General features: G+C 36.9%; 4 protein-coding genes across 4 annotated transcripts; all 4 read right to left on the bottom strand.

Annotated features, from left to right (window-relative positions):
* Positions 1-394: 394 nt before the first annotated feature.
* Positions 395-6,569, bottom strand: LOC114533025 (adhesion G-protein coupled receptor D1-like; the record flags this gene model as incomplete). Its single annotated transcript, XM_028554599.1, has 5 exons — positions 395-522; positions 906-969; positions 4,951-5,220; positions 6,039-6,175; positions 6,482-6,569. Coding segments are annotated over 5 exons (687 nt in total), but the record flags the coding sequence as incomplete, so codon positions are not given.
* A 652-nt stretch (positions 6,570-7,221) lies between these two features.
* On the bottom strand, positions 7,222-10,006 carry LOC114533024 (adhesion G protein-coupled receptor B3-like). Its single transcript, XM_028554598.1, has 7 exons — positions 9,934-10,006; positions 9,726-9,851; positions 9,375-9,427; positions 8,441-8,704; positions 7,826-8,233; positions 7,320-7,481; positions 7,222-7,263 (listed from the first exon to the last, which is right to left on the bottom strand). The coding sequence occupies exons 1-7, from the start codon at positions 10,004-10,006 to the stop codon at positions 7,222-7,224; spliced, it is 1,128 nt and encodes a 375-aa protein (XP_028410399.1).
* Positions 10,007-11,365: 1,359 nt separating this feature from the next.
* Positions 11,366-20,467, bottom strand: LOC114533021 (adhesion G protein-coupled receptor L3-like). The gene is made up of 12 exons (XM_028554597.1): positions 20,350-20,467; positions 17,713-18,087; positions 17,355-17,407; positions 16,398-16,661; positions 15,760-16,167; positions 15,208-15,369; positions 14,752-14,976; positions 14,495-14,657; positions 14,176-14,312; positions 12,997-13,266; positions 12,593-12,665; positions 11,366-12,201 (listed from the first exon to the last, which is right to left on the bottom strand). The coding sequence occupies exons 1-12, from the start codon at positions 20,420-20,422 to the stop codon at positions 12,074-12,076; spliced, it is 2,331 nt and encodes a 776-aa protein (XP_028410398.1). The 5' UTR covers positions 20,423-20,467; the 3' UTR covers positions 11,366-12,073.
* A 3,747-nt stretch (positions 20,468-24,214) lies between these two features.
* LOC114533020 (latrophilin-like protein LAT-2) lies at positions 24,215-27,506 on the bottom strand. Its single transcript, XM_028554596.1, has 8 exons — positions 27,231-27,506; positions 26,678-26,839; positions 26,223-26,447; positions 25,965-26,127; positions 25,498-25,634; positions 25,115-25,384; positions 24,727-24,784; positions 24,215-24,342 (listed from the first exon to the last, which is right to left on the bottom strand). Exons 1-8 carry the CDS (start codon positions 27,504-27,506, stop codon positions 24,215-24,217), a joined length of 1,419 nt encoding a protein of 472 aa, XP_028410397.1.
* Between the last annotated feature and the right edge of the window lie 194 nt (positions 27,507-27,700).

Below are 27,700 nucleotides of genomic sequence, written 5' to 3'. Positions count from 1 at the left end.
ATGTTTCATTGCTTCGAGAAATTATTATCGCCTAGGCTGTAACTTTGGTTTATAGCTATACTGCTCATTGCCTATAAAGTTTGTTAAACCACTTTGAAAAACAATTTTTACACAGCTAGCCTGGCCGATCGACAAATGTAAACATTCAAATAGGGTTTGTTATAACTGGTTAAATTGTAAAATTACATTTAGTCTTGCTTAGAGAAAATCTTTTACTACTGGGTGCATAAAAAATCACAACACTGAATATTCATGAAGATCAATCGTTTGTGCTTGTCGCTATTTAGACCTTCCTGTGCGCGCAGGGTGCGAATTAGGTTATATGAAACATACATATTAAAACGTCAACATAACTATATAAAATGTGCATCGAGTAATAAATTGTTTCCACTGACTAAGATTTTAAAGGAGTGAGAATAAACTTTTCGCCATCCAGTGATTTGTTGTCCTGTTCCACGAAAACAGAAACTGTTGGAATTTTTGATTTGGTAGGGCTGGTTTCAGTTGTTGCAACAGTTAAAGCTACACAAAGTAATGAGAAAGAAATGACCGAATCAATAACGAAGCATCTGTTCATTCATTAATACATCTATTGAAACAAAATTTAAAATTTAACTGTCTATAGTTGTAATTAATTTTAGCAAGTTGGTATTCAGCTATATATGAATAAGAGTTTAAAAAAAACGCGTTTAATTAAAAAACGAAGTAGTTCCATCCTGAAGTATCCTATCATGTCCTGCACTCAAAAAACTGTTATCCCGTTATCCAAAAAACTGTTTATTGCCCGAAAAAGCTTAATTAATGTTACTTATTCTTCTCTTTGTATTTCAGATTTTTTCTCTTATCCCAATATCTTTCTTCTTAGTTCATTTAAATTTATTTTAATGCGTCGTTTTATTACTTACCGACATTGGCATTGGTGTCCCTTGCATTTCTGGCTTTCTTTACACTGCTAATTGCGTCATGAACCTGGAAAAAAGTAGCAAGTAATTTCTTCATGCGAAAAAGGTATAAATTATTTTTATTTTTAGGTTGAACGCACGCGCACTATGGCGTAAAGACGCTAAAAAAATAGTGCTCCGTGACATTTGAAATTTTTACACAATTACTGCTAAATTTTTAGAAACATTATTGCGTTATTACTTAAGTAAGGATATCTTTAAAACAACGTTGGTGTTATTTTTTGTTAACTTGGTGTTTTCGCGCATTTTGTGACTTTATCAAGATTTGGACATCGAACATTGGTCATTGGAGTGGTTACGCGTTCATTGCTTTTAGCGTGAATAATTTCCAGGGCTACTTCAACTGTGAATTCTGTGAGTTCGAATTGGTTATATTATATATATTTTTGGAACTTTTACGCAAATATTTTGCTATTTCTCGAGTTTGGACCGTTAAATTATATTTGCGAACGTTATTCCGTTAACCGCGTGCTACGTGATTTGGTAAATTGGTTGGTGACGAAGCACGCTAATTAGAAACTATGCCGCAAGAAAGCAAAGACGGAGAGCGCGCATTTCAATGTAATTTGTGCCCGAGACAATTTGGTTCGGAACGAGGACGGTCGCTACATTTAAATTCATGCAGGAAAAAACACGCAACTGGTGGAGCGAGTCAACAAGATGGACAAACATCAAGTATGCCTGGTTCTATTGTTGTCGATCCGGTTACTCCCTCAAGTTCTCAAAATAGCGGATCACCATGTGTTTGGGGCAGCCTCACTAAAGACGATCTAAAGCAAGTTGTTAACGCAGCCTATGAAGAGGTGGTTTTTTGGCGCAAAAATCTGTTTATGTTGCCGAGTGGAGCTGCTGGAAAGTCATACGTCAGGGAACTGGAGAGACTTGTTAACGCTTGGAACAGTAACTCGGAGATCTTGCATGATATTTCTTTAAAACTTACTATGATCATGCCTGCTCTTCTCTTACAAAAACCGAGTTTCAAATCGAGATCGAAAGACCATGTGACTTGTCTGTCTCGGCGCATGGCTTTGTGGCAACAAGGTAACTTTGATGGGTTACTTCGGGAATGCAGAACCATCCAGTCGACACTACTGGCTACTAGAAAGGTTTCGAATGAACAGCTTTCCAAGACCTTCGCTAGTCTCATGTTTCGTGGCAAAGTGAACGCAGCTCTACGTTTGTTGGATGAACAATCATGTGGTGGAGTTCTTCCTCTTAATGACGCTGTGTACAAGGACCTCTTGCAGAAACATCCACCTGCACAACCTGAGGATCATTCCGTCATGATTGATGGTGAAATTCCATATGTCGATCCATCGTTATTCGCCAACATCGACGAGGCAGCCATAGCAAAAGCAGCATTGAGGACTCAAGGTGCTGCTGGTCCTTCAGGTCTTGACGCACTTGGATGGCGGCATATTTTGGTGTCTCGCAACTATGGAGATGCTGGCAAAGATCTACGATCCGCAATAGCGTTAATGGCGAGAACACTTGCAACCCAGAAGGTCGTTATTGGAGCAGATCAGACCACCAGCTTAGAGACCTTCTTAGCGTGTCGCTTAATACCTCTGGACAAGAACCCTGGTGTCAGACCGATTGGGATTGGAGAGGTTCTACGACGGATAATTGGAAAATCAATTGTCTTTGCCATTAAACCACAAATCATGGATAGCGCAGGAGACTTGCAGCTATGTGCAGGACAACAATCAGGCTGCGAGGCTGCTGTTCACGCCATGTCGAAGATTTTTGAAGAAGAAGAAACAGACGCTGTCTTACTGGTAGACGCCACCAATGCGTTCAATTCCATCAACCGCAAGATCATGTTACATAACATTCAGTACATTTGTCCTGCAATGGCTGTTTATACGTTCAATTGTTATGTAACAGCTTCAAGATTGTTCGTGCAAGGTGGTAAAGAAATTGCATCAGCTGAAGGTACCACGCAAGGTGATCCGTTAGCCATGCCGTTATACGCCGTCGCCATTACTCCACTCCTGCTCATGATTAAATCTGGTGAAGCTAGTGATGTAAGGCATGTTGCGTACGCGGATGACCTTAGTGGGGCAGGTAAGCTAATGCAACTGCGTGCCTGGTGGGAGAAGATTGCCGTGCATGGTCCGAGTCTTGGTTACTACCCGCGAGCTGATAAATCCTGGTTGATTGTGAAGCCACACCTGGAGCAGACTGCCATTGAGATCTTCGCGGAACTATGTACGAATTTCAAGTGAAGGGATAAGTACTTGGAGGATATCTTGGATCGGATGACGGAAAAGATAAGTATATTAGTTCTTTAGTTAGTAATGGTGCCAGCAAACTTCACGTTTTGAGTGAAATTGCCAAATTCCAACCCCAAGCAGCATACACGGCGTTTGTCTCGGGTTTTCGGCACAGATTTACTTACCACATTCGTGCCGTTCCAGGTATCAAGACCGCGATGCAGCTTGTTGACGACACCATCAACCTGAAGCTCCTTCCTGCGCCCTCGATAACCGTAACTTGTCCATCCATGAGCGACAATTGGTTTCGCTTCCAGCTCGTATGGGAGGTCTTGGTATTCCGATCTTTAACGACATCTGTGATGAAGAACATTTGAACTCCACAACCATCTGTCATCTTCTCTCAAGTAGAATCATCCACCAGAATGGTACACCATCAGCAGAACATGGAGATTCCATCCACGATCTTCGCCGTGAGATTGCAAAACAACGACAAGCTAGGAACTCGTTGCTGCTACAGAACTTGAGATCGAGCATGAGTGAAGAGCAGATTCGAGCAAATGACCTCGCCCAGTTGAAAGGATCCTCAGCTTGGCTAACTGCTCTGCCACTTGCTGAAGAGGGCTACATCTTGACCAAGCGTGAGTTCTTTGATGCAATCTACATGCGTTATCGATGGCCTTTGAAACGCCTTCCATCTTTCTGCGCTTGTGGAAAATCGTTCACGGTAGATCATGCCCTGTCGTGCCTGAAAGGAGGTTTTATCCATCGAAGACATAATGAGATCCGTGATCTACTTGCTGCTGCTATCGATGACGTTGCTTACGATGTTTCAATTGAACCTGCTCTTGCTCCTTTGACTGGCGAGGTTCTTCCATCCAGTGCTAACTCAGCCGATGACGCCAGAGTGGACATTGCTGCGAGAGGTTTCTGGCAGAGATGTGAAAAGGCATTTTTTGATGTAAGGGTGTTTAACCCATACGCCTCTACACATCGACGCCAGACGTTGAGCAGCTCGTTTAAAGCCAACGAACGGGAAAAGAAGCGACATTACAACCAACGGATTGTTGAGGTCGAGCATGGCTCCTTCACACCGGTCGTCTTCAGCGCCTTTGGCGGATGCGGAAGAGAGACCCAACATTTTCTTTCCTTCCTGGGTGCGAAGCTGGCTGACAAGAAGAATCATTCTCCATCTATGGTGGTTAGCTGGTTACGACGAAAGATCGCCTTTGCTTTGCTTAGAGCTCGCGTGGTGTGTGTTCGTGGCAGTCGAAGTTGGAGGACTGCGTCCATCACATCAACTAACGACATTACGTTGTCGGAATGGAACTCCAACATTAGCGAGTAGTCTAGTTAAATTGTTTTTGTAAATAGTCTGTAGAACTATTATACTTAATTTTAATGTATGATTGATTATTGTAAATTTCCCTAGTACTAATAATGTGAATAAATTATTATTTATTGTTGTCAAAAAAAAAAAAAAAAAAAAAAAAATTTTGCACGATAAGTTGAATAAGTGGTTTCAGAAAATCCAATTCACAAGATTTTCTACGGGTCCTATGGGGACGCACGAAAATTCAAATTCAAATGCCTGAATACAGTTCAGTCTATATAAGGTGAATGCAGTTATTAAAGAATGTTATTTATCACAGTGGTATCAAATACAAAAAGCCTGCTACTAATTTATCATTGATTTGAGTTCTGAGTATATAAAACTTTAAGGTTCAAACCTTGTGTAAAATATTACTGTATGGTGATAATTCAAATCATACCTTTTTATTTATCAGCACATGAAAAACGAATATCATTAGGCCTTGGAGAGAGTTAAATATCGCGAAAAGATATTTAAAGAAAATTGCATCACGATTGAACACCAACAAAGCAAACACCCAGGTTAGTCCAAGTATTGGAAGAAGGATGGCCGAACCTTTGACACCAATTTTTGCTTTTCTCAGCTTTGTGTCAGCTTCTGAATGAGGGGTTCTTATTTGGCTGGAGGATAAAGCATTTCTTAACGCCAAAACGAAAATAACCAAGTTGATCTAGAGAAAAAAACTATCATTAATAGGACGTAAATGGTATCCAGAATTATTACCATCGCATTCTAAAAGAAACAGGGAATACCTGTATTTATTAGGGAGGGGTCATACCTAGAGAGTATTAGTTGTGTCAATGGACCAATTTCCTGTTCAGATTAATTTAAAACAAGGAATATTCATCAGTACAGATGGAAAAAAATCCATAAAATTTTGGTTGTGAAATATTGTGAAAAATATAGTGATGCAGATTTGGCTCACTTTGGAACGCGGTAACGCTTTTCACCAGCAATATTAGTAGCCTATATAAAATTTAACTACGACGGTGATATTTTTCGTATTGTTGAACATTCAGCGATAAATTTTGGGATGGTTTTGGACCGAATAATTCGCCCAGTTCACTCTTTCCGCATAGGAAAATTTGTATTTTTATGCTTCAGAAATGAATGACCAACGACTTGCATAGCGGTAATAAAACGTGCCCCATTATGATATCACTGGCATCTAATTCTGACACAATTTCTCAAGCATGCATGTATTCAAGAAAGTAATTGTCAAACATCTTTTAATACAGTTCACGTTTGGTTCCGTATAGGAGTATAGTATACAAAATACCAATCTTCATTCTGTTGAACAGTTTTGTTACATTTTGTTTGACCACGCGATAAGATTGAATTATATCACCAATAAAGCAGCATTGTGCATTTAATAAGATCTGGGAAAAGCATGGATAACGATATCTTGCGAGATTCCTAAACGATGACTTTCTTTTAATCGTCTTTTATCAGGAATATACTGTGTGGAGAATTGCCTCTTACACTCACCAGTAAGACCACGATTATTGTACAGACAAATGTCCAAAACAACGCACCATCACCACGGCACCAGCAGGCACGATCGGTTATAAAATCTTTTCGATCATTTGCACCGACTAATATAGGGACAAGGACAACCGGAACTCCTATACAAGAATAACTAATGGCATTATTAAGCAAAAGTATTGAGGAAAACAGTTTCGTTAGACTATATAGACTATATAAGACGAAAATTCTAATTCGTGATCAGATGACTAGGTAACACTTTGGAATAACATTCAAAATTCGGGGGACAGCGATACACCCGTCATTTTTTAAACACGATTGGTCAAAACTAATGTCGTGTCAAATTGCCGCCCACCTCTAGACTTTCCGACACCTTTGACCGAGATTGCGTAAAATACTTCTACCAATGAATAGGATTTTTAAAAAAATTGGAAACTACAGCTTACCCCAACCAATCACGTAGAAGGCTTTCAGGTGTTTACCTCCCAAAGCCAAGCCCGAGTACACGTTTACGAGTTGTAAATAAATGATAATTCCTTCGCAAAACATCCAGCCAAAAATAGCGAGTATGAAGAAATAAAGTAGTATGGAGATAACTATGCAAAATGTCTAAAAGTGAATAAAAAACAGGATTGGTGCATGATATTTTACATTGCCTGCATGCAAACAGGCCAAATGAAAAAAAAATATATAGAACTAAAAGAACCTCATTTTCCTGCGCTGGTCCAGCTATGATAGCAAATATATCCGTCATTCCAATCGCAACACAGAGGTTTAAGAGGACCTGGGATGGAATGTTGGTCTTGACTTTCTTATGAAGACTCTTCCAGAGTAAAGCGTATGTTGCTATGGTTAGCAACACTCCAACCAATGATATTGAACAGCCTATGGTAGATATTACCTCCAAAGCCTTTCTCTCAGCTTTGCTTAGCTTAAACAAATAGATTTACATGATATATATACGGAAAGAAATACGCAATTTTAATGGTGATGAGTGGAGTGCAAAGTCTAGGAAGATCTTGTATGAATGTAATTTTCAATTTTTAACTTCGGGAAAAAATCGTTGCATCTGGTCAAATTCGTGAGCCGATTCTACAAATTATTAGGGGGTGGGGCGAGGGGAGAATTTTTATTTATTTATTTATTTATACTCTTCGCCATGTTTGGCTGGTGAGCCCTACAGAGTTTAACTCCAGTTATAGGGCCCCTTGCTTACAATACAATTATACTAAATAGTAATAACATTATTCAAATTAACAATCTTCACATTTATTTGAATCTTACCAAATTTCTTGAAATGTCTATTGTAGCAAATGCTGTGAGGTGGTTACATTCACATATCGAGCGATTTCTGCCTGACTGGTGTTCGACTCTAATACAACCATCTGTCTTCCATCTATTTTCACGTGACTCTGGTATCCAGTATGCGCATTTTCCATCGTCATTCTGAAAGTTAAAAATCAGGATCTCATCAAAAAGGTTATTTCCCGTGATTTTATTACGTCATAATATCTGGTTAATTACAAGTAATGACGATATATCGTTGAATTTTATATGGCTTTTCACAATCCTCCATTTCCATTGGTTGACGAGCGGACCGCCAAACCTATATGCGAGCCATTGTCCGTATATTTTTTATCTGGACCAGTATCCCGGATGTCTCAAGCAGCTCACCCAAATAATAAACCGATTGTTAACCTCGCTTGTTCGGTCTGTACTGGGAAATATCAAACCGAGGTTTTTTCGCAGGGATTTTTGCGACCATTTAACTTTAAAAAATATTTTTTCACCTTTCCATTTGTGTCCCAAATGATCTGCACAGGCTGGGTAAACTTTAGCATCTTTGACTGAGGTCGGACACTTGCAGTGATTATCGTACTGTTTACTATCGCATAATTATTGCTGGTGTAAAATTTCTCTCCAAGAAGGGAATTTAATGTATTGTACCAAACGACCACAGCAAGACTGCCAGATTCTTTAGGGATTGCATCAGACGAGATGATGAAGGATGCATTGGGGAAATTTGAACGTCTGTCCTCAAGTGACAATTTGCCTGTGTTTTCCATGTATCTGACACGTAACTGCACGTTTGAAGCGTTTTGACTTATGGAACCATTTGTGTTGTTTCTTATTTCTTCTCCATATTGGTGTCCGTAATTTTCCAACGTTGTTACAAGATCTGGAATGACATTTCTATCCTAGAATAAGAATATTATTTTACAGTTGAGAAGAAAAATCGACTTTCGACGAGCTAAAATCTATGAAAAACAATCAGGATGGCGCGTGTATGACCTTTCAATATAGAAGATGCTGTGAGAACTTTGTAAGCACAAAAGTTCAAACTGGTATTGCTCGATAATAAGTATTTTCGTTAGTCTGTTGATCCATTTCAACAGCAAACTCACCGAAATATTTTTCCATGATTTATCATTTCTCTCATCCAATATATTGCTGGCAGGATCTAATACTTTAAGGCTGCCATTAGAAATATTTAAGTTTACGATCTTTTGAAGTATTTTAACCGTGTCACTAAGAATATGTTTGTCAGCGCCATTTTCTCCTCCCGCCACTTTATCAAGATCTGTGATCTTTGTCAGTTCCTTTATAATCTCTTGTGCATCTTCTCTCCGTACTTCATCTGATATATTCTTATTATAAAGTTCGTTCACCTAAAAATTGAAATACCCAGTTTAGAAAAAGTGGGATTTTCGAGGATTTTACAGAACGCTTTACTTGTCTAAGACAGTAATAGGTATTGCGTATCACTGATTTCTTCCACAATTTAGTGCAGGGTCGAAGTATTGAAATTATGCAGAGGAAACATGGGCCGAACCGTGAAAAAGAGCAGACGACGGAATTTGACTACAATATTTCTTTCTATCTGCAACCCAGGGGAATGTCTTTTAAGAGCAATCAAAATGCATAAATATTGACTACTTCGCGTAAAAGGTACCTTATTTAGCATTTTGCATGAAGTATTTAACATTCAATCATTCTGATTGACTTAGCCAGAAAAATAATAACAAATATCCTGATTAGTTTAAATCCTTGTTCGCAACCCTAATTCAGTAATCTGTCAGCCATCTTGGAACATTGTATTCGCCAAGATGACAAGGGAGGGTCGCCAGTGAAGACGGTGTAGTTTCATTGGTTCGTGTTGTGATCTAAAAGACTTATTCCAGAAAGCGAAAGACTGAACAAAAAGGAGACTAAAAGTAAAACTGAAACTACAGCATGTATTTGCCATAAAACTACAGAAGTCTGTAATAAAAAATGAAGAATATCTGTAAATTAGTTTCCTCTACTACGTTTATCGGTTTATATCAAAATACATCTTACCAGATTGTTTAGTTTCCCAATCTCAGCCATGATTTTCGATTTTGTTAACATTCCTAAATAGTTATATGTTAAACTCAGCACTTTAATAAAGATCACCGTATATCAATTATATTGTTCTCATGTATTTGTTAGGCGGGGGAATTGATTTTTTTAGTCTCCGCATATTTCAAGAGATCCTTCGTTCTATGTTATACTTGAATTGAAATACCGAATTAATTGCTTATCACAAATTGGCTAAGAATAATTGTACAAAACTATTGCTTGTGCGGAAGTTGACCAATGGCATTAATTCCGATTAGTTAAGTTTAAAGAAAAGTGCCATCAAAATTCACTCCTATCAATGCATCTTACGTTTTTGACATACGAAGGGAAGCCTATTAGAACATGTCACATCATTCCACTTTCCATCTTTTTGCATTTCAACACAGTCTTCACTTCCTCCCAAATTATTTATTTGGTTCGCTTTGGTCCCAATTCCTATAAGTTGCTGGGTAATTATCAGGATAACACCACGATCGCGAGCTACTACCACATCTCTTCAAACCAACCCACAATTTACCATTCCCTCTGAATGTTGAATCGATAAAATCGTTAACATCATCTCCATCAATACGGAGAAGTTGGGCGCCCATTTTTTTGCATTCATCATTTGCATCGTTCCAGTTCAACGAAAGGTAGGGTTCGGAAGGCCGAAAGTACGTGTAACAAAAATCAGAGTTTCCCTTCTCATCCGAACACACTATAGAGAAAAGAAGATCTTACACAATAATTTTGGGATAAAAAATTAATAGATAAGTACAATCGCTTATTCCTATAACGCAGAACCTTTTTTCAGCAAAAAAATTTCAGAAAATTTCAGCGATTGAATTTCAAATTTCTTGGAGAGAAAACTTTATGAAAGAAAGGTGTGCGAGAAGGGCAAATTGAGCAAATTATGACTGGTCGAACGTCTTTCATGATTTCATGATACATATGCAATAAAAAATCATATCCTTGGAATTAAAATCAATTACTAATACAAAACTTTCTTCACTATCAGACGGCTTTTATAACCGAACTTCTAGGTACGTGAAGACGCAAATACCCAAGAGGTCTCGTTGTAAGCTATACAATTCGCCAAAAATATGTAAAATGTAGCAAACAACAAAAAATCGGATGATTGGAAGCAGTAATATTTTTATAAAATCAATACTGTTCGTCTTTTCTGCCGCTGTCGAAGGTAGTCTGTAAACAGTACGTGTTTGAAAACATCTCCGCTCCGTGGGTGGTCGTTGAGTGGTCGTAAAATTTGCATGAATATTCTCAGACACTCCTTATGCACATGCTGAGCTAATCATGTTGCTAAATATGGCTGGTTTTTATATCACATAATTTACCGTTTCTCAGATGTCGTAATTCGTTGTAATTCGGTGTTGTATGAAAACCGAATTACAACAAATTGAAAACGAATGACGACATGTGAATTACAATGGTATTTGTTTAATATTTGACCAAGTTATCGTTTTTTAGTGTCAAATAATTATTCATGCTTCGAGCTTAGCATCAAGATCATAGAAATCGAGTGCAGTTCCCTATTGACCCGGGTATCAAGCCATATGACAGGAACGGAACACCAACGATATACTTACAAACAGGCAATCGTGATTAATAATTCAAGAACAACACTGAAATGGTGGCAGCTAGATTGATACGGCTTAAGAACGTATAAAAATAATTACATAACAAATGAATATACATGCGATTTAGTTACGCGAGTAAATTATATCAAATATAGCGGATATTGACAGCAATGAAGTTTTGTCACACAACAACTGTCAATCGAAGTCTTACCTTGGCAGATGCACGAGTTGAGACGAACTAAAAATATCATGAAAACTAGAAGAAATCGGTGTCTTTCAAACATCTTTTGTGGCCTAAACTTCGCTACTTTGCTTCTAACAAAGACTGCTTGAGAGTCATCGAACCGAGACAAGAAGGTATTTTAAATCACAAAGGAAACAATCTAGGACTTGAAATACTGCATAACAACATCGATTGCAGGAAAGCAGTAATTGTTTTAAAGGACATGTACAGCTGCCTGACTCTGATACTCAAAATTCTGTATATTTTATACAGAATATTGTTATGAAACAGGAAGGGGATATTTAGGAATATTTCACTTCTTTTATACACCCTATATACAAACACGTTCATTAATTTGTCGTCACGTATCTGCTATTGCCATTGAATGCTATTGTCTTCTACGTACAGAAATCTTAACAATCATCGAGAGGCACTTAAACGTAGCTAATGCTCTCATCATATATGTATACTAGAAGGCGACTAAGTGGTTCCGTGAAACCACTAATAGGCTGGTATTCAACGTGTTTATGGGCCTCAACAGACTAGGCATTTAGTTGTCGATTTATTTATGATCGACAACTAAAAGCTATCAACAACCAAATAAGTCCGATAAAGGATTCCACACACTGACTGGCGCTCAAAATAATGCTGATTTAGCAACCAAAATAGCGTGGAGATTGAAAGTAGTCGACATCTAAGACAAAAGTTTTCACACACTAGAAAAACGTGTTTGTGTTTGTCGCTATTTAGACCTTCCTGTGCGCGCAGGGTGCGAATTAGGTTATATAAAACATACATATTAAAACGTCAACATAAGTAAATATAATTTGCATCGAGTAATAAATTGTTTCCACTGACTAAGATTTTGAAGGAGTGAGAATAAACTTTTCGCCATCCAGTGATTTGTTGTCCTCTTCCACGAAAACAGAAACTGTTGGAATTTTTGATTTGGTAGGGCTGGTTTCAGTTGTCGCAACAGTTAAAGCTACACAAAGTAAATAGAAAGAAATGACCGAATCAATAACGAAGCATCTGTTCATTCATCAATATACCTATTCAAACAAAATTTAAAATTTCACTTTCTAGTTGTTATTAATTTTAGTAAGTTGGTATTCAACTATATGAATAAGAGTTTAAATAAAACGCGTTTCATTAAAACACGTTTCATTAAAACACGAAGTAGTTCCATCCTGAAGTATCCTATTATGTCCTGAACTCGAAAAACGGCCACGTTATCCAAAAAACTGTTAATTGCCCGAAAAAGCTTAATTAATGTTACTCGTTCTTCTCCTGGTATTTCAGATTTTTTCTCTTATCCCAATATCTTTCTTCCTAATTCATTTAAATTTATTTTAATGCGTCGTTTTATTACTTACCGACATTGGCATTGGTGTCTCTTGCATTTCTGGCATCACGTGATTTCTTTACCCTGCTGATTGCGTCATGAACCTGAAAAAAAAGAAAGTAATTTCTTCACGCGAAAAAGGTATAAATTATTCTTAGTTTTTGCAAGTTGAATAAGTGGTTTCAGAAAATCCAACTCACAAGATTTTCTACGGGTCCTACAAAAGGACACACGAAAATTTAAAATCAAATGCCTGAATGCAGTGCAGTCTAAGGTGAATGCAGTTACTATAAAAAGTGTTATTTAACACAGTCAGTGGTATTAATTCAAAAAGCCTGCTACTAATTTATCATTGAGTTGAGTTCTGAGTATATAAAACTTTAAGGTTCAAACCTTGTGTAAAATATGACTGTATGGTGATAATTCAAACCATACCTTTTTATTTATCAGCACGTGAAAAACGAATATCATTAGGCCTTGGAGAGAGTTAAATATCGCGAAAAGATATTTAAAGAAAATTGCATCACGATTGAACACCAACAAAGCAAACACCCAGGTTAGTCCAAGTATTGGAAGAAGGATGGCTGAACCTTTGACGCCAATTTTTGCTTTCCTCAGCTTTGAGTCACCTTCTGAATGAGCGGTTCTTATTTGGCTGGAGGATAAAGCATTTCTTAACGCCAAAACGAAAATAACCAAGTTGATCTAGAGAAAAAAAACTATCATTAATACCAACGGCGTAGCCAGCCTGACGATTTAGTCATGCGATGCAAATTTCATGATATTATCATTATTAATACGAAATAAATAGTATCTAGAACTATCATCGCATCACCATCGCATTCTAAAAGAAACAGGGAATACCTCTATTTATTAGGGAGGGGTCATACCTAGAGAGCATTAGTTGTGTCAATAGACCAATTTCCTATTCAGATTAATTTAAAACAAGGAATATTCATCAGTACAGATGGAAAGAGAATCCATAAAAGTTTGGTTGTGAAATAGTGTGAAAAATATAGCGGTGCAAATTTGGAACGTGGTAACGCTTTTCAACGGCAATATTAGTAGCCTATACAAAATTTAACTTTCCATGGCGATGTTTTTCGTATTGGTGAACATTCCGCAACAAAATTAAAACTTTCAGATTTCACGATAAATTTTGGGATGGTTTTGGACCGAATAATTCGCCCAGTTTACACTTTATAGGGAAATTTGTATTTTTATGCTTCAGAAATGAACGACTAACGACTTGCATAGCGGTAATAAAACGTGCGCCATTTTGATATCACTGGCATCTAATTCTGACACAATTTCTCAATCATGCATGTATTCAAGAAAGTAATTGTCAAACATCTTTTAATACAGTTCTTGTTTGGTTCCGTATAGAAGTAGTATACAAAATACCAATCTTCATTGTGTTGTACAGTTTTGTTACATTTTGTTTGACCACGCGATAAGATTGAATTTTATCACCAATAAAGCAGCATTGTGCATTTAATAAGATCTGTGAAAAGCATGGATAAGGATATCTTGCGAGTAATCCTAAACGATGATTTTGTTTTAATCGTCTTTTATCAGGAATATACTGTGTGGAGAATTGCCTCTTACACTCACCAGTAAGACCACGATTATTGTACAGACAAATGTCCAAAACAACGCACCATCACCACGGCACCAGCAGGCACGATCGGTTATAAAATCTTTTCGATCATTTGCACCGACTAATATAGGGACAAGGACAACCGGAATTCCTATACAAGAATAACTAATGGCATTATTGAGCAAAAGTATTGAGGAAAACAGTTTCGTTAGACTATATAGACTATATAAGACGAAAATTCTATTTCTCGATCAGATGACTAGGTTGCCTAGATTGCGTGAATACTTCTACCAATGAATAGGATTTTTAAAAAATTTGGAAACTACAGCTTACCCCAACCAATCACGTAGAAGGCTTTCAGGTGTTTACCTCCCAAAGCCAAGCCCGAGTACACGTTTACGAGTTGTAAATAAATGATGATTCCTTCGCAAAACATCCAGCCAAAAATAGCGAGTATGAAGAAATAAAGTAGTATGGAGATAACTATGCAAAATGTCTAAAAGTGAATAAAAAACAGGATTGATGCATGATAGTTTACATTGCCTGCATGCAAACAGGCCAAATGAAAAAAAAATTAGAACTAAAAGAACCTCATTTTTTTGCGCTGGTCCAGCTATGATAGCAAATATATCCGTCATTCCAATCGCAACACAGAGGTTTAAGAGGACCTGGGATGGAATATTTGTCTTGACATTCTTATGAAGACTCTTCCAGAGTAAAGCGTATGTTGCTATGGTTAGCAACACTCCAACCAACGATATTGAACAGCCTATGGTAGATATTACCTCCAAAGCCTTTCTCTCAGCTTTGCTTAGCTTAAAGAATTAGATTTACATGATAAGTATATGGAAAGAAATACGCAATTTTAATGGTCATGAGTGGAGTGCAAAGTCTGCGAAGATCCTGTTTGAATGTAATTTTCAATTTTTATCTTTAGGAAAAAATTGTTCACCGGTTGCATCTAGTCAAATTCGTGAGCCGAATCTATAAATCATTAGGGGAGGGGGATTTCGAGTTAACAATCTCCACATTTATTTGAATCTTACCAAATTTCTTGAAATGTCGATTGTAGCAAATGCTGTGAGGTGGTTGCACTCACATATCGAGCGATTTCTGCCTGACTGATCTTTGATTTTAATACAACCATCTGTCTTCCACCTATTTTCACCTGACTCTGGTATCCAGTATGCGCATTTTTCATCGTCATTCTGAAAGTTAAAATCAAGATGCCATCGAAAGGTTTATTTCTCGTGATTTGATTACGTCATATATGTGGTTAATTACTGGTAATGACGATCGCCATGAAATGACAAATTTATGGGCGTGAGTATTGGCGTAAATATGGTTGATTTTTATATGGCTTTTCAAAGTCCTCCATTCTCATTGGTTGATGAGCGTTCTGCAAAACCCATATTCGCACTGTGGTCGGTATTTTCCGTATCTGGACCAGAGTCCCGAATGTCTCAAGCAGTTTAGCCATATAATAAACCGATTGATTGTTGACCTCCCTTGTTCGATCGGTACGGTGAAATATCAACCGAGATTTTTTCGCAGGCATTTTAGCGACCATTTAACTTTAAAAAATAGATTTTTTTTACCTTTCCATTTGTGTCCCAAATGATCTGCACAGGCTGGGTAAAATTTGGCATCTTTGACTGAGGTCGGACACTTGCAGTGATTATCTTACTGTTTACTTTCACATAATCATGACTGGTGTGAAATTTCTCTCCAAGAAAGGAATTTAATGTATTGTACCAAATGACCACAGCAAGACTGCCAGACTTATTAGGAAATGCATCAGACGAGATGATGAAGGATGCATTGGGGAAATTTGAACGTCTGTCCTCAAGCGAAAGATTTCCTGTGTTTTCCATGTATTTGACTCGTAACTGTACGTTTGAAGCGTTTTGACTTATGGAACCATTCGTGTTGTTTCTTATTTCCTCTCCATATTGGTGTCCGTAATTTTCCAACGTTGTTACCAGATTTGGAATTACATTTCTATCCTAGAATAAGAATATTTACGGTTGAGAGGAAAATCTACCAGGTAATAACGACGACTCATTTAACTCTAAAATGAATCGACAGTTAGAATAACCAGGATAGCGTGCATGACCTTTGTATACAGATGCTGCGAGAAGTTTAAAAACACTGAAAATACAAGTTCTGAAACTGTTATTGCTCGATAACAAAGTACTTTCGTTAGTCTGGTGATCTCTTTCAACAGCAAACTCACCAAAATATTTTCCCATGATTTATCATTTCTCTCATCCAATATATTGCTGGCAGGCTCTAATATTTTAAGGCTGCCATCAGAAATATTTAAGTTTACGATTTTTCGCAGTATTTCAACAGTGTTACTAAGAATTTGTTTGTCAGCGCCATTTTCTCCTCCCGCCACTTTATCAAGATCTGTGAGCTCTGTCAGATCCTTTATAATCTTTTGTGCACCTTCTCTCCGTACTTCATCTGATAGTTTCTTATTATAAAGTTCGTCCACCTAAAAATTGAATTACCCAGTTTAGAAAAGTGGGATTTTAGAGGATTTTACAGTACGCTTCACTTGTCTAAGACAGTAATAGTTATTGCGTATCACTGATTTCTTCCATAGTTTAGTGCAGGGTCGAACGAAGTATTGAAATTATGCATAGGAAACATGGGCCGAACCGTGAAAAAGAGCAGATGACGGAATTTGACTACAATATTTATTTCTATCTGCAGATAATATTAAGACCAATTAGCAAATTTGTTTACATTTTTAGAAAACAGTCAAAATGCATAAATATTGACTACTTCCCGTAAAAAGTACCTTATTTAACATTTTACAAGAAGTATTTAACATTCAAGCATTCTGATTGGCTTAGCCTAAAAAAATAGTAACAAATATTCTGATTAGTTTAAATCCCTGTTCGCAACCCTAATTCAGTAATCTGTCAGCAAACTTGGATCATTGTATTTGCCAAAATGACGAGGGTCGCCAGTGAAGACGGTGTAGTTTTATTAGTTTGTGTTGTGATCTAAAAGACTTATTAAAGAAAGCGAAAGACTAACAAAAACGAGACTAAAAGTAAAACCGAAATTCCAGTATGCATTAGCCATACAACCACAGACGTTTATAGTAAATAGGGGAATATATGTCTAAATTAGCTTCCCCTACTACGTCTAACTGATTCATATAAAATATACATCTTACCTGATCGTTTAGTTTCCTAATCTTCACAATGATTTCCGATTGTGTTATCATGTCTAAATAGTTATATGTTGAACCAGCACTTTAATAAAGATCACTTATTGTCCTCATGCATTTGTTAGGCGGTGGAAATGATTTTTTTAGTCTCCGCGTATTTCGAGAGATCCTTCATTCTATGTTATAGTTAAATTGAAATATCGAAATAATTGCACATCAAAAATTGGCTAAGAATAATTGTACAAAACTATTATTTGTGCGGAAGTTGACCAATGCCATTAATTCGCATTAGTTAAGTGTAAAGAAATTTAAATTTCCAATTGCCAAAGTGCCATCAAAATTCACTCCCATCAATGCATCTTACGTTTTTCACATACGAAGGATTTCTCATGATAACATGGTACATCATTCCACTTTCCATCTTTTTGCATTGCAACACAGTCTTCAATTCCTCCGAAATTATTTGGTTTGTCTTCCTCCCAATTGCTATAGGCTGCCGTGTAATTATTAAAAAAACACCACGACATATTACATCTCTTCAAACCAATCCACAATTCAGCATTTACAGACTTTCTGAATGTTGAATTGATAAAATCGTTAAGATCATCTCCGTCAATACTGACAAGTTGCGCGCCCATATTTTTGCACTCAGCATCTGCATCGTTCCAGTTCAACCGAAGTTTGGAAGGCGAAATGTACGTGTAGCAAAAGTCAGATCCTTCGTTGTCACCCAGACACACTATAGAAAGGAATAGCTTACACAATAATATTGGAATTTTATTCAAAATATAATTAAGCAGAATTGCTTATTCCTTATCGCAGAACCTGTGAAATTTCAGCAATCAAATTTCAAATTTCTTGGAGAGAAAATTTTATGAAAGAAAGATGTGTGAGGTAGTTTTTCAGAAAGGGGTTGGAGCAAATAACTGGTCGAACTTCTTCAAGTACTTTTGTACATTAATCGCGGGCTCCTTTTGTAGGATAGCACTATTTTCCATCTAGCAAACCACTCTTTCATTTTTGGAGAGTGGCATGGGCCGAGTAATTGAATAATTAGAAGCTACCTTTGGCGGTAAAATTTGGGGTGAATTTTCAAATTTGGCGGGTTCATTATCCGCATAATATTCTGGCTGATTGACAGCATATCACTCAGCATATAAGTTTTATACACAAACTTATAATTTACGTCTATAAATCTATAATTACAAGACGTTTTGAACAGTCCTTCATTATTGTAATTTTTGGTTCATTCAAAATATGTAGTGTAAACATGTGACGCTTTGATAATATATTACGCCTGTGAATGTGTTAGATTTGGATTCTTCAACTCTTTTTCTCCAAAACAGTATCAGTCTATCAGAGAGCTCTATATATAAAGACATTCTACCGGGTGTCCCAAAAGAAACTTTGCATGTTTGAAATCATACAACGTAAAAATTATAAAAGCTGTAGTGCTAGAATAAATCTCATTGAATGTAGTAAGGGCTAACTTAGATTTTGGTATGTTACATTTAATTTTCGGTGATCTATTGTTGGCTCAATCGAAATTCAAAGTTGAATCCTTCTTATATGTACAAAAATACCCCTTTTATACGTACAAAAAAATTGACTAATTTATTCATCAGGAAAAACGTGTCTTTGGGCCTGAATGTACTTACGTGCTCTAGAGAGCATGGCATCAAAAGGGTTTTGGATCATTTCTTGATCCAAGGATTCGCAGGCAGAATTCGCAGAAACGATTGCTCCGTGGAATTGTATAAGAATAAATAATGAAACCTGAATAATTATTTTAGTATTTTACTTTATTCCCGAGAATAATTTTAGTGTCATTTTTTAGACTAAGTTTGCAATGGAAAAGGCTACAATTAAATTTAAAATCACTGAAGTAAAAATCTTCCAAGAGAAGTGGCAATATATAGAGCTCGCTGTAGTAATTGTCCGCCATCTTTAATTTATATTACGATCATTCAGCATATTTATACGTAATATATGGCATATATGCGAAATATTAATATAGGGCGGAAAATATTAATATATTAATATATATATTAATAGGGCGGTTTGCTAGATGGAAAATAGTGCTAACATTCTACACTATCAGATGGCTTCTATAACCGAGGTCTCGTGGTGGTAAGCTATACAATTCCCCCAAAATATATGAAATGTAGCAAACCATAAAAAATTGCATGACAGGATCCGAAACAGCAATATTTTTATAGAATTAAGACTGTTCGTCTTTCACGTCGCAGTCAAGGGCAGTCTTCTGTACACGGTACGTGTTTGAAAAAAAATCTCAGCTTCGTGGGTGGTCGTTAAGCGGTCGTGAAATTTGACCGATTGCCTGTATGCATGCCAAGATAATTTTGCTAAATATGGCTGGGTTTTATATGACATAATTTACCGTTATTCACATGTCGTAATTCGTTGTAACTCCGTGTTGTGCGAAATCCGATACATGAAAACCGAATTACAAAAAATTGACCATCAATGACGACATGTGAATTACTATTATGTCATATTAAGGCAGCCATAATTACGCGTGAAGCGGAACGAACTAATCAAAATGACTCTGTAGAAGAATAAATGATCGTGATATTCAGAACAGCGCTAAAAAAATTATCACAACCCTGACCAGGATTTGTTCAGAAATAGTTCACCAAGTTATCGCTTTCTAGTGCCAAATAATTATTCATGCTTAGACTGCTTGGTATCAAGATTATAGAAATCAAAGTGTCATGCTGTTCCGCAGTCATTCAGTTGAGCCGTGTGCCCTATCGTAGGAACGGAACGACAATGATACTTACAAACATGCAATCCAGATCAATAATTTAAGAACAACATTGATATGGTGGCAGCTAGATCGATACGGCTTGCGTGTATAAAAATAATTACATAACAAATGAGATATACATGCGACGTAGCCATGCGAATAAATTATATCATATATAGCGAATATTTACAGGTATGAAGCTTTGTCACACAACAACTGTCAATCCCTTACCTTGGCAGATGCACGAGTTGAAACTAAGTAAACAAGCTATGAAGACAAACAGGAATCGGTGTTTAACTACCATTTTTGATTTATTGTGTGCCAATTAAACTTCTGTACTTTGCTTCTATAGACTATACACAGACTGCTTGACAGCTTGAGACTCATCGAACCGAGACCCGAAGGTATTGTATACAAATCACAAAGAAAAGAATGTCTCGGTCCTTTACTTGCGATGCACTGCGCAAAAATATCGATTCCAGGAAAACAGTCTTCGTTTCAAAGGACGTGTACAGTTGTCTGAATCTGATATCCAAAATTCTGTATATATTGCAGCAACTCCTGCTTATACATAATATTATTATGAAACAGAAAGCGAATATTCATAAATATTTCACTTCGTTTACACTCCCGGCCGATCTTGTCTAAAAGTACATACGAGTGACCACGAGTGACCACGAGTGACCACGGATGACCACGAGTGACCACGGATGACCACGAATCGTGGTCACTCGTGGTCACTCGTGGTCACTCGTATGTACTTTTAGACAAGATCCTCCCGGCCTGTATGCAACACGTTCATTAACTTGTCATCACCTCTCTGCTATTGTCATTGAATACTATAATGAATGTTTAGGAGTGGTAAGAATATTTTCACGAGGTGAGAAATGTTAATAAATTGCGGCCACGGTCCACGGTTGTGAGAAGCATTTTGACGGATGGGATTCATTTAAAGCTTAAAGACTAAAGAGTGCTATGGAAAATTGTGTAGTACAATTGCACTCTGGAGAGTGCACAATGGAACGCACATTTCTATTCAATATCACATGGCCATCATCAACCAATTTTAGACCACGTTGTATCAACGTTGGTTGAACGTTGGATTCATCCTGGCAATCACGTTTATCTGATCGTTATATTCTGACGTTGCAGTAACGTTTGTGTTAACGTTTGACCTACAGGTGATATTGTTCGTTGTAACAACGTTACATTGCCACGTTGTGGCAACGTTGGTTGAAAGTTGAGATTAACGTTCGCATATAATATGATGTCAATTATAAGTGTATTGCATCGTATTATTGTATTATTACCTAATTAATTATAGAAAAATTTACATCATTCAATAATAGAACAGGCTAGTTACTAAAGTCGCTGACGCAGCCTTGTTTCGAAACACGTTTATAGTTTAACAACTTCGTTTTCCGATTTTTCAGGCTTTCAAAGGTTGGTCTTAACGACGCTAGTCAGCTAGCACCTTTCTTAGGTGTTTATAACTATTTCACAACGACACGCTTTTTAAATATAGCAATAGCATTTCATACATTTTTGAATAATGAGCCCTATAAAAGTATATACGAGGGGAAAAGGTCACGACTTATTTTTCCTCGTATATAAATAAATGGCTTGCACGTCAAGCCATTCACGTGCACGTCTTTTCTATGTGTTTACGATGACGTGTTGTGTTTCTCTCACTCAGGGGTAGAATTGCATTGCAAGTTGCAAGGAAAGTTTCATAGCGTAACACCGTATTTCGGCTACGTTCACACGAGACAGGACGAACTTGGCACCGTGCTCGAATTAGTCTGTTTGAAGTGTTTACTGACGCAAATACCCAAGAGGTCTCGTTGTAAGCTATGCAATTCGCGAAAAATATATGAAATGTTGCAAACAATAAAATATCGCGGGATTAGAAGCAGTAATATTTTTAGCAAATTAATACTGTTCGTCTTTTCCGCTGCAGTCAAAGGTAGTCTGTACACAGTACGTGTTTGAAAACATCTCCGCTCCGTGGGTGGTCGTTGAGTGGTTGTGAAATTTGCATGAATATTCGCAGACACTCCTTATATGCACATGCTGAGCGAATCATGTTGCTAAATATGGCTGGTTTTTATATCACATATTGCCGTTTTTCAGATGTCGTAATTCGTTGTAATTCGGTGTTGTATGAAAACCGAATTACAACAAATAGAAAACGAATGACGACATGTGAATTACAATGGTATTTGTTTAATATTTGACCAAGTTATCGTTTTTTAGTGTCAAAAAATTATTCATGCTTAGCATCAAGATCATAGAAATCGAAAGTGTCATGCAGTTCTCTATTGACCCGTGTATCAAGACATATGACAGGAACGGGACACCAACGATATACTTACAAACTGAAATAGTTGCAGCACTGAAATAGTTGCAGCTAGATCGATACGGCTTAAGAGCGTATAAAAATAATTACATAACAAATGAGATATACATGCGATTTAGTTACGCGAATAATTTATATCAAATGTGGCGGATATTGACAGCTAGCAATGAGGCTTTGCCCCACAACAACTGTCAATCAGTCTTACCTTGGCAGATAAATGAGTTGAAACGAACTAGAAATATCATAAAAACTAGCAGAAATCGGTGTTCAACTCCCATTTTTCATCTATTGTGTGAAAAACTTCCCTACTTTGCTTAAAACAAAGGCGCTCGCGTTGGCGACGGTGTGTCTCGGCGTTGATGCTTAAAATGTAAACATTTTGTTCGCGACGCCCGTTTAATTATTGAAAGCTTTTTTCCGCCATTGAGAGGGAGGGGAGCAAACTACGTGATCTGTTAAAAAACATGCATCGGCTTTCATCGTTATTACATAATCTTTCAAACTATGTGGCTAAAGAAACTAAAAAAAACTAAATTCGTGTTTAGTTTCATCTTTAGGGTCCAGATTTGGGTATAATTTAACGGATAAAAGCAAATTCTCAGCGGGTATGTTTACAAATGGCGCAACACAACATTTATTATGTCCACACGACATTTATTTTGAACAACCAGCTAACAATATTTTGCTTTCTATGTCTCTATAAACATCTCTTAACTTCAAGATATAGTTCGTACTAGTTTCGAAATGAAGAAAAACGTTATAATGTTTTGCATCTTTATTACCATGCTTATGTCAAATCTAGCGCGTACTATATCAAACATATTTGTTTATTTTAACAGCTGACTGAAATCCTACCTTGGCAGACGCATCTTTCCAAACGCATTTTTTTTGCTTTGTGACAGGGTTTGCTTGTACAGCTTCTTCGTAGACCAATGGATTTCTATGCAATAAAATCTTAAACGCATTAAAACCACAAAGGACTCGACATAATTGCATGTGTTGCAGGAAAACCGGCGGTTATTGGTTCGAAAATTACTTAATTGTTCTTCTGAGAGACCGAGAGTTGTGTACAGCTGTACTTTAAAATACAACGCAGCTTTTCAGGTTTACTTTTAAAACGTGTCACGTTTCATTCCACTGTATAAAATTATTAACTTTTTTTTAGTTATACAATAAACTTGACACTCATGCATAAACGTAACTAACCTATCTTAATGTAAATGACTCGAGAAGGCGAAAAGGTCTTTCGGAAATTCACTCACAATATTATTATTTTCTTCTCTTTTTATACACCATTGCATGATTGGGAATGCAGTGACCCAATATTAAGGCTAAATGTTTCATTGTTGCGAGAAATTATTATCGCCTAGGCTGTAACTTTGATTTATATACTGCTCATTGCCTATAATTATAAAGTTTGTTAAACCACTTTGAAAAACAATTTTTACACAGGTAGCCTGGCCGATCGACAAATGTAAACATTCAAATAGGATTTGTTATAACTGGTTAAATTGTAAAACTAACGTTTAGTTTTACTTACAAAAAATCTTTTTACTCTATAGGTTGCATAAAAAACACTACACTGAATATTCATGATGATCAATAATCGTTTGTGTTTGTCGCTATTTAGACCTTCCTGTGCGCGCAGGGTGCGAATTAGGTTATATGAAACATACATATTAAAACGTCAACATAACTATATAAAATGTGCATCGAGTAATAAATTGTTTCCACTCACTAAGATCTTAAAGGAGTGAGAATGAACTTTTCGCCATTCAGTGATTTGTTGTCCTGTTCCACGAAAACAGAAACTGTTGGAATTTTTGATTTGGTAGAGCTGGTTACAGTTGTTGCAACAGTTAAAGCTACACAAAGTAATTAGAAAGAAATGACGGAATCAATACCGAAGCATCTGTTCATTCATTAATATACTCATTCAAACACAATTTAAAATCTAAATATCTAGTTGCTATTAATTTTATTAAAAGTTGCTATTCAGCTATTATATGAATAAGAGTTTAAATAAAACGCGTTTCATTAAAACACGAAGTAGTTCCATCCTAAAGTATCCTATCAGATCCTGCACTCGGAAAAAGGGCCACGTTAAACTAAAAACTGTTTTATTGCCGAAAAAGCTTAACTATTGCTACTCATTCTTCTCTTGGTATTTCAGATTTTTTCTTTTATCCCAATATCTTTCTTCTTAATCTGCTTAAAAATTTATTTTAATGAGTCGTTTTATTACTTACCGACTTTGGCATTTCTGGCATCACGTGATTTCTTTACACTGCTGATTGCGTCATGAACCTGAAAAAAAGTAGCAAGTAATTTCTTCATGCGAAAAAGGCATTAATTATTCTTAGTTTTTGCAAGTTGAAAAAGTGGTTTCAGAAAATCCAACTCACAAGATTTTTTACGGGTCCTATGGGGACGCACAAAAATTCAAATTCAAATGCCTGAATACAGTTCAGTCTATATAAGGTGAATGCAGTTACCAAGGAATGTTATTTATCACAGTGGTATCAAATACAAAAAGCCTGCTACTAATTTATCATTGATTTGAGTTCTGAGTATATAAAACTTTAAGGTTCAAACCTTGTGTAAAATGTGACTGTATGGTGATAATTCAAGCCATACCTTTTTATTTATCAGCACGTGAAAAACGAATATCATTAGGCCTTGGAGAGAGTTAAATATCGCGAAAAGATATTTAAAGAAAATTGCATCACGATTGAACACCAACAAAGCAAACACCCAGGTTAGTCCAAGTATTGGAAGAAGGATGGCTGAACCTTTGACGCCAATTTTTGCTTTTCTCAGCTTTGTGTCAGCTTCTGAATGAGCGGTTCTTATTTGGCTGGAGGATAAAGCACTTCTTAACGCCAGAATGAAAATAACAAAGTTGATCTAGAGAAAAAAAACTATCAAAGGATATCTTGCGAGTAATCCTAAACGATGATTTTCTTTTAATCGTCTTTTATCAGGAATATACTGTGTGGAGAATTGCCTCTTACACTCACCAGTAAGACCAGGATTATTGTACAGACAAATGTCCAAAACAACGCACCATCACCACGGCACCAGCAGGCACGATCGGTTATAAAATCTTTTCGATCATTTGCACCGACTAATATAGGGACAAGGACAACCGGAACTCCTATACAAGAATAACTAATGGCATTATTGAGCAAAAGTATTGAGCAAAACAGTTTTGTTAGACTATATCGACTATATAAGACGAAAATTCTAATTCGCGATCAGATGACTAGGTAACACTTTGAAATAAATTAGGGGGACGCCGATACACCCGTCATTTTGAAACTGCAAGTCATTTGTAAAGGCGATTGGTCAAAACTAATGTCGTGTCAAATTACCGCCCACCTATAGACTTTCCGACACCTTTGACCGAGGTAATGAGAGATAAAATTGAATAAAATACTTCTACAAAAGAATAGGATTTTTTAAAAAATTGGAAACTACAGCTTACCCCAACCAATCACGTAGAAGGCTTTCAGGTGTTTACCTCCCAAAGCCAAGCCTGAATACACGTTTACGAGTTGCAAATAAATGACGATTCCTTCGCAAAACATCCAGCCAAAAATAGTGAGTATGAAGAAATAAAGTAGTATGGAGATAACTATGCAAAATGTCTAAAAGCGAAAAAAAAACCAGGATTGGTGCATGATACTTTACATTGCGTATGCAAACAGGCCAAATGAAAAAAAATATTTAGAATTAAAAGAACCTCATTTTTCTGCGCTGGTCCAGCAATGATAGCAAATATATCCGTCATTCCAATCGCAACGCAGAGGTTTAAGAGGACCTGGGATGGAATATTTGTGTTGACATTCTTATGCAGACTCTTCCAGAGTAAAGCGTATGTTGCTATGGTTAGCAACACTCCAACCAACGATATTGAACAGCCTATGGTAGATATTACCTCCAAAGCCTTTCTCTCAGCTTTGCTTAGCTTAAACAAATAGATTTACATGATAAATATACGGAAACAAATACGCAATTTTAATGGTCATGAGTGGAGTGCAAAGTCTGGGAAGATCCTGTTTGAATGTTATTTTCAATTTTTATCTGTAGGAGAAAATTGTTCACCGTTGCATCTGGTCAAATTCGTGAGCCGAATCTATAAATCATTAGGGGAGGGGGATTTCGAGTTAACAATCTCTATATTTATTTGAACCTTACCAAATTTCTTGAAATGCCGATTGTAGCAAATGCTGTGAGGTGGTTGCACTCACATATCAAGCGATTTCTGCCTGACTGGTCTTCGACTTTGATACAACCATCTGTCTTCCACCTATTTTCACCCGACTCTGGTATCCAGTATGCGCATTTTTCATCGTTATTCTAAAAGTTAAAATCAGGATGCCATCGAAAAGTTTATTTCCCGTGATCTTATTACGTCATATATCTGGTTAATTACCAGGAATGACAATTGCCATGAAATGACAAATTTATGGGCGTGAATATTGGCGTAAGTATGGTTGATTTTTATATGGCTTTTCGAAATCCTCCATCCTCATTGGTTGACGAGCGTTCCGCAAAACCCATATTCGCACTGTGGTCCGTATATTCCGTATCTGGACCAGAGTCCCAAATGTGTCAAGCAGTTCAGCCATATAATAAACCGGTTAATTGTTGACCAGCCGACTGTTCGGTCTGTACTGTGAAATATCAAACCGAGTTTTTTTCGCAGGGATTTTAGCGACCATCTAACTTTAGAAAAATATTTTTTTACCTTTCCATTTCCGTCCCAAATGATCTGCACAGGCTGTGTAAATTGCAGTATCTTTGACTGAGGTCGAACACTTGCAGTAATTATCTTATTGTTTACTTTCACATAATCATCGCTGGTGTGAAATTTCTCTCCAAGAAAGGAATTTAATGTCTTGTACCAGACGACAACAGCAAGACTTCCAGACTTCTCAGGGATTGCATCAGACGAGATGATGAAGGATGCATTCGGGAAATTTGAACGTCTGTCCACAAGCGTAAAATTCCCTGTGTTTTCCATGTATCTGACTCGTAACTGTACGTTTGAACTGTTTTGACTTATGGAACCATTCGTTTTGTTTCTTATTCCCCTTCCATATTGGTGTCCGTAATTTTCCAACGTTGTTACCAGATCTGGAATTACATTTCTTTCCTAGAATAAGGATATTTACGGTTGAGAGGAAAATCTACCAGGTAATAACGACGACTCAATTA

This window comes from Dendronephthya gigantea, unplaced genomic scaffold (assembly GCF_004324835.1).
Source record: "Dendronephthya gigantea isolate DGI-Jeju-01 unplaced genomic scaffold, DenGig_1.0 000083F, whole genome shotgun sequence".
Lineage (NCBI taxonomy): Eukaryota > Metazoa > Cnidaria > Anthozoa > Malacalcyonacea > Nephtheidae > Dendronephthya > Dendronephthya gigantea.
This window is presented reverse-complemented; position numbering and strand designations above follow the sequence as displayed.

Bases quoted from the DNA above. Each gene is read 5' to 3' on its own strand.
- LOC114533024 (XM_028554598.1), bottom strand. From the start codon at position 10,006: ATGGGCGCCCAACTTCTCCGTATTGATGGAGATGATGTTAACGATTTT. The intron at 9,428-9,725 runs GTAAGATGCATT...ATAACTATTTAG, and splicing joins TCCCTTCGTATGTCAAAAAC to GAATGTTAACAAAATCGAAA. The intron at 8,705-9,374 runs GTAAGATGTATT...TTCAATTTTTAG, and splicing joins TTGGGAAACTAAACAATCTG to GTGAACGAACTTTATAATAA.
- LOC114533021 (XM_028554597.1), bottom strand. From the start codon at position 20,422: ATGGTAGTTAAACACCGATTCCTGTTTGTCTTCATAGCTTGTTTACTT. The intron at 14,313-14,494 runs GTAAGCTGTAGT...ATTCTTGTATAG, and splicing joins CTTCTACGTGATTGGTTGGG to GAATTCCGGTTGTCCTTGTC. The intron at 13,267-14,175 runs GTGAGTGTAAGA...TTTTTTCTCTAG, and splicing joins CAATAATCGTGGTCTTACTG to ATCAACTTGGTTATTTTCGT.
- LOC114533020 (XM_028554596.1), bottom strand. From the start codon at position 27,506: ATGGAAAACACAGGGAATTTTACGCTTGTGGACAGACGTTCAAATTTC. The intron at 25,635-25,964 runs GTAAGCTGTAGT...ATTCTTGTATAG, and splicing joins CTTCTACGTGATTGGTTGGG to GAGTTCCGGTTGTCCTTGTC. The intron at 24,785-25,114 runs GTATGGCTTGAA...ACTTTTTTTCAG, and splicing joins ACGTGCTGATAAATAAAAAG to GTTCATGACGCAATCAGCAG.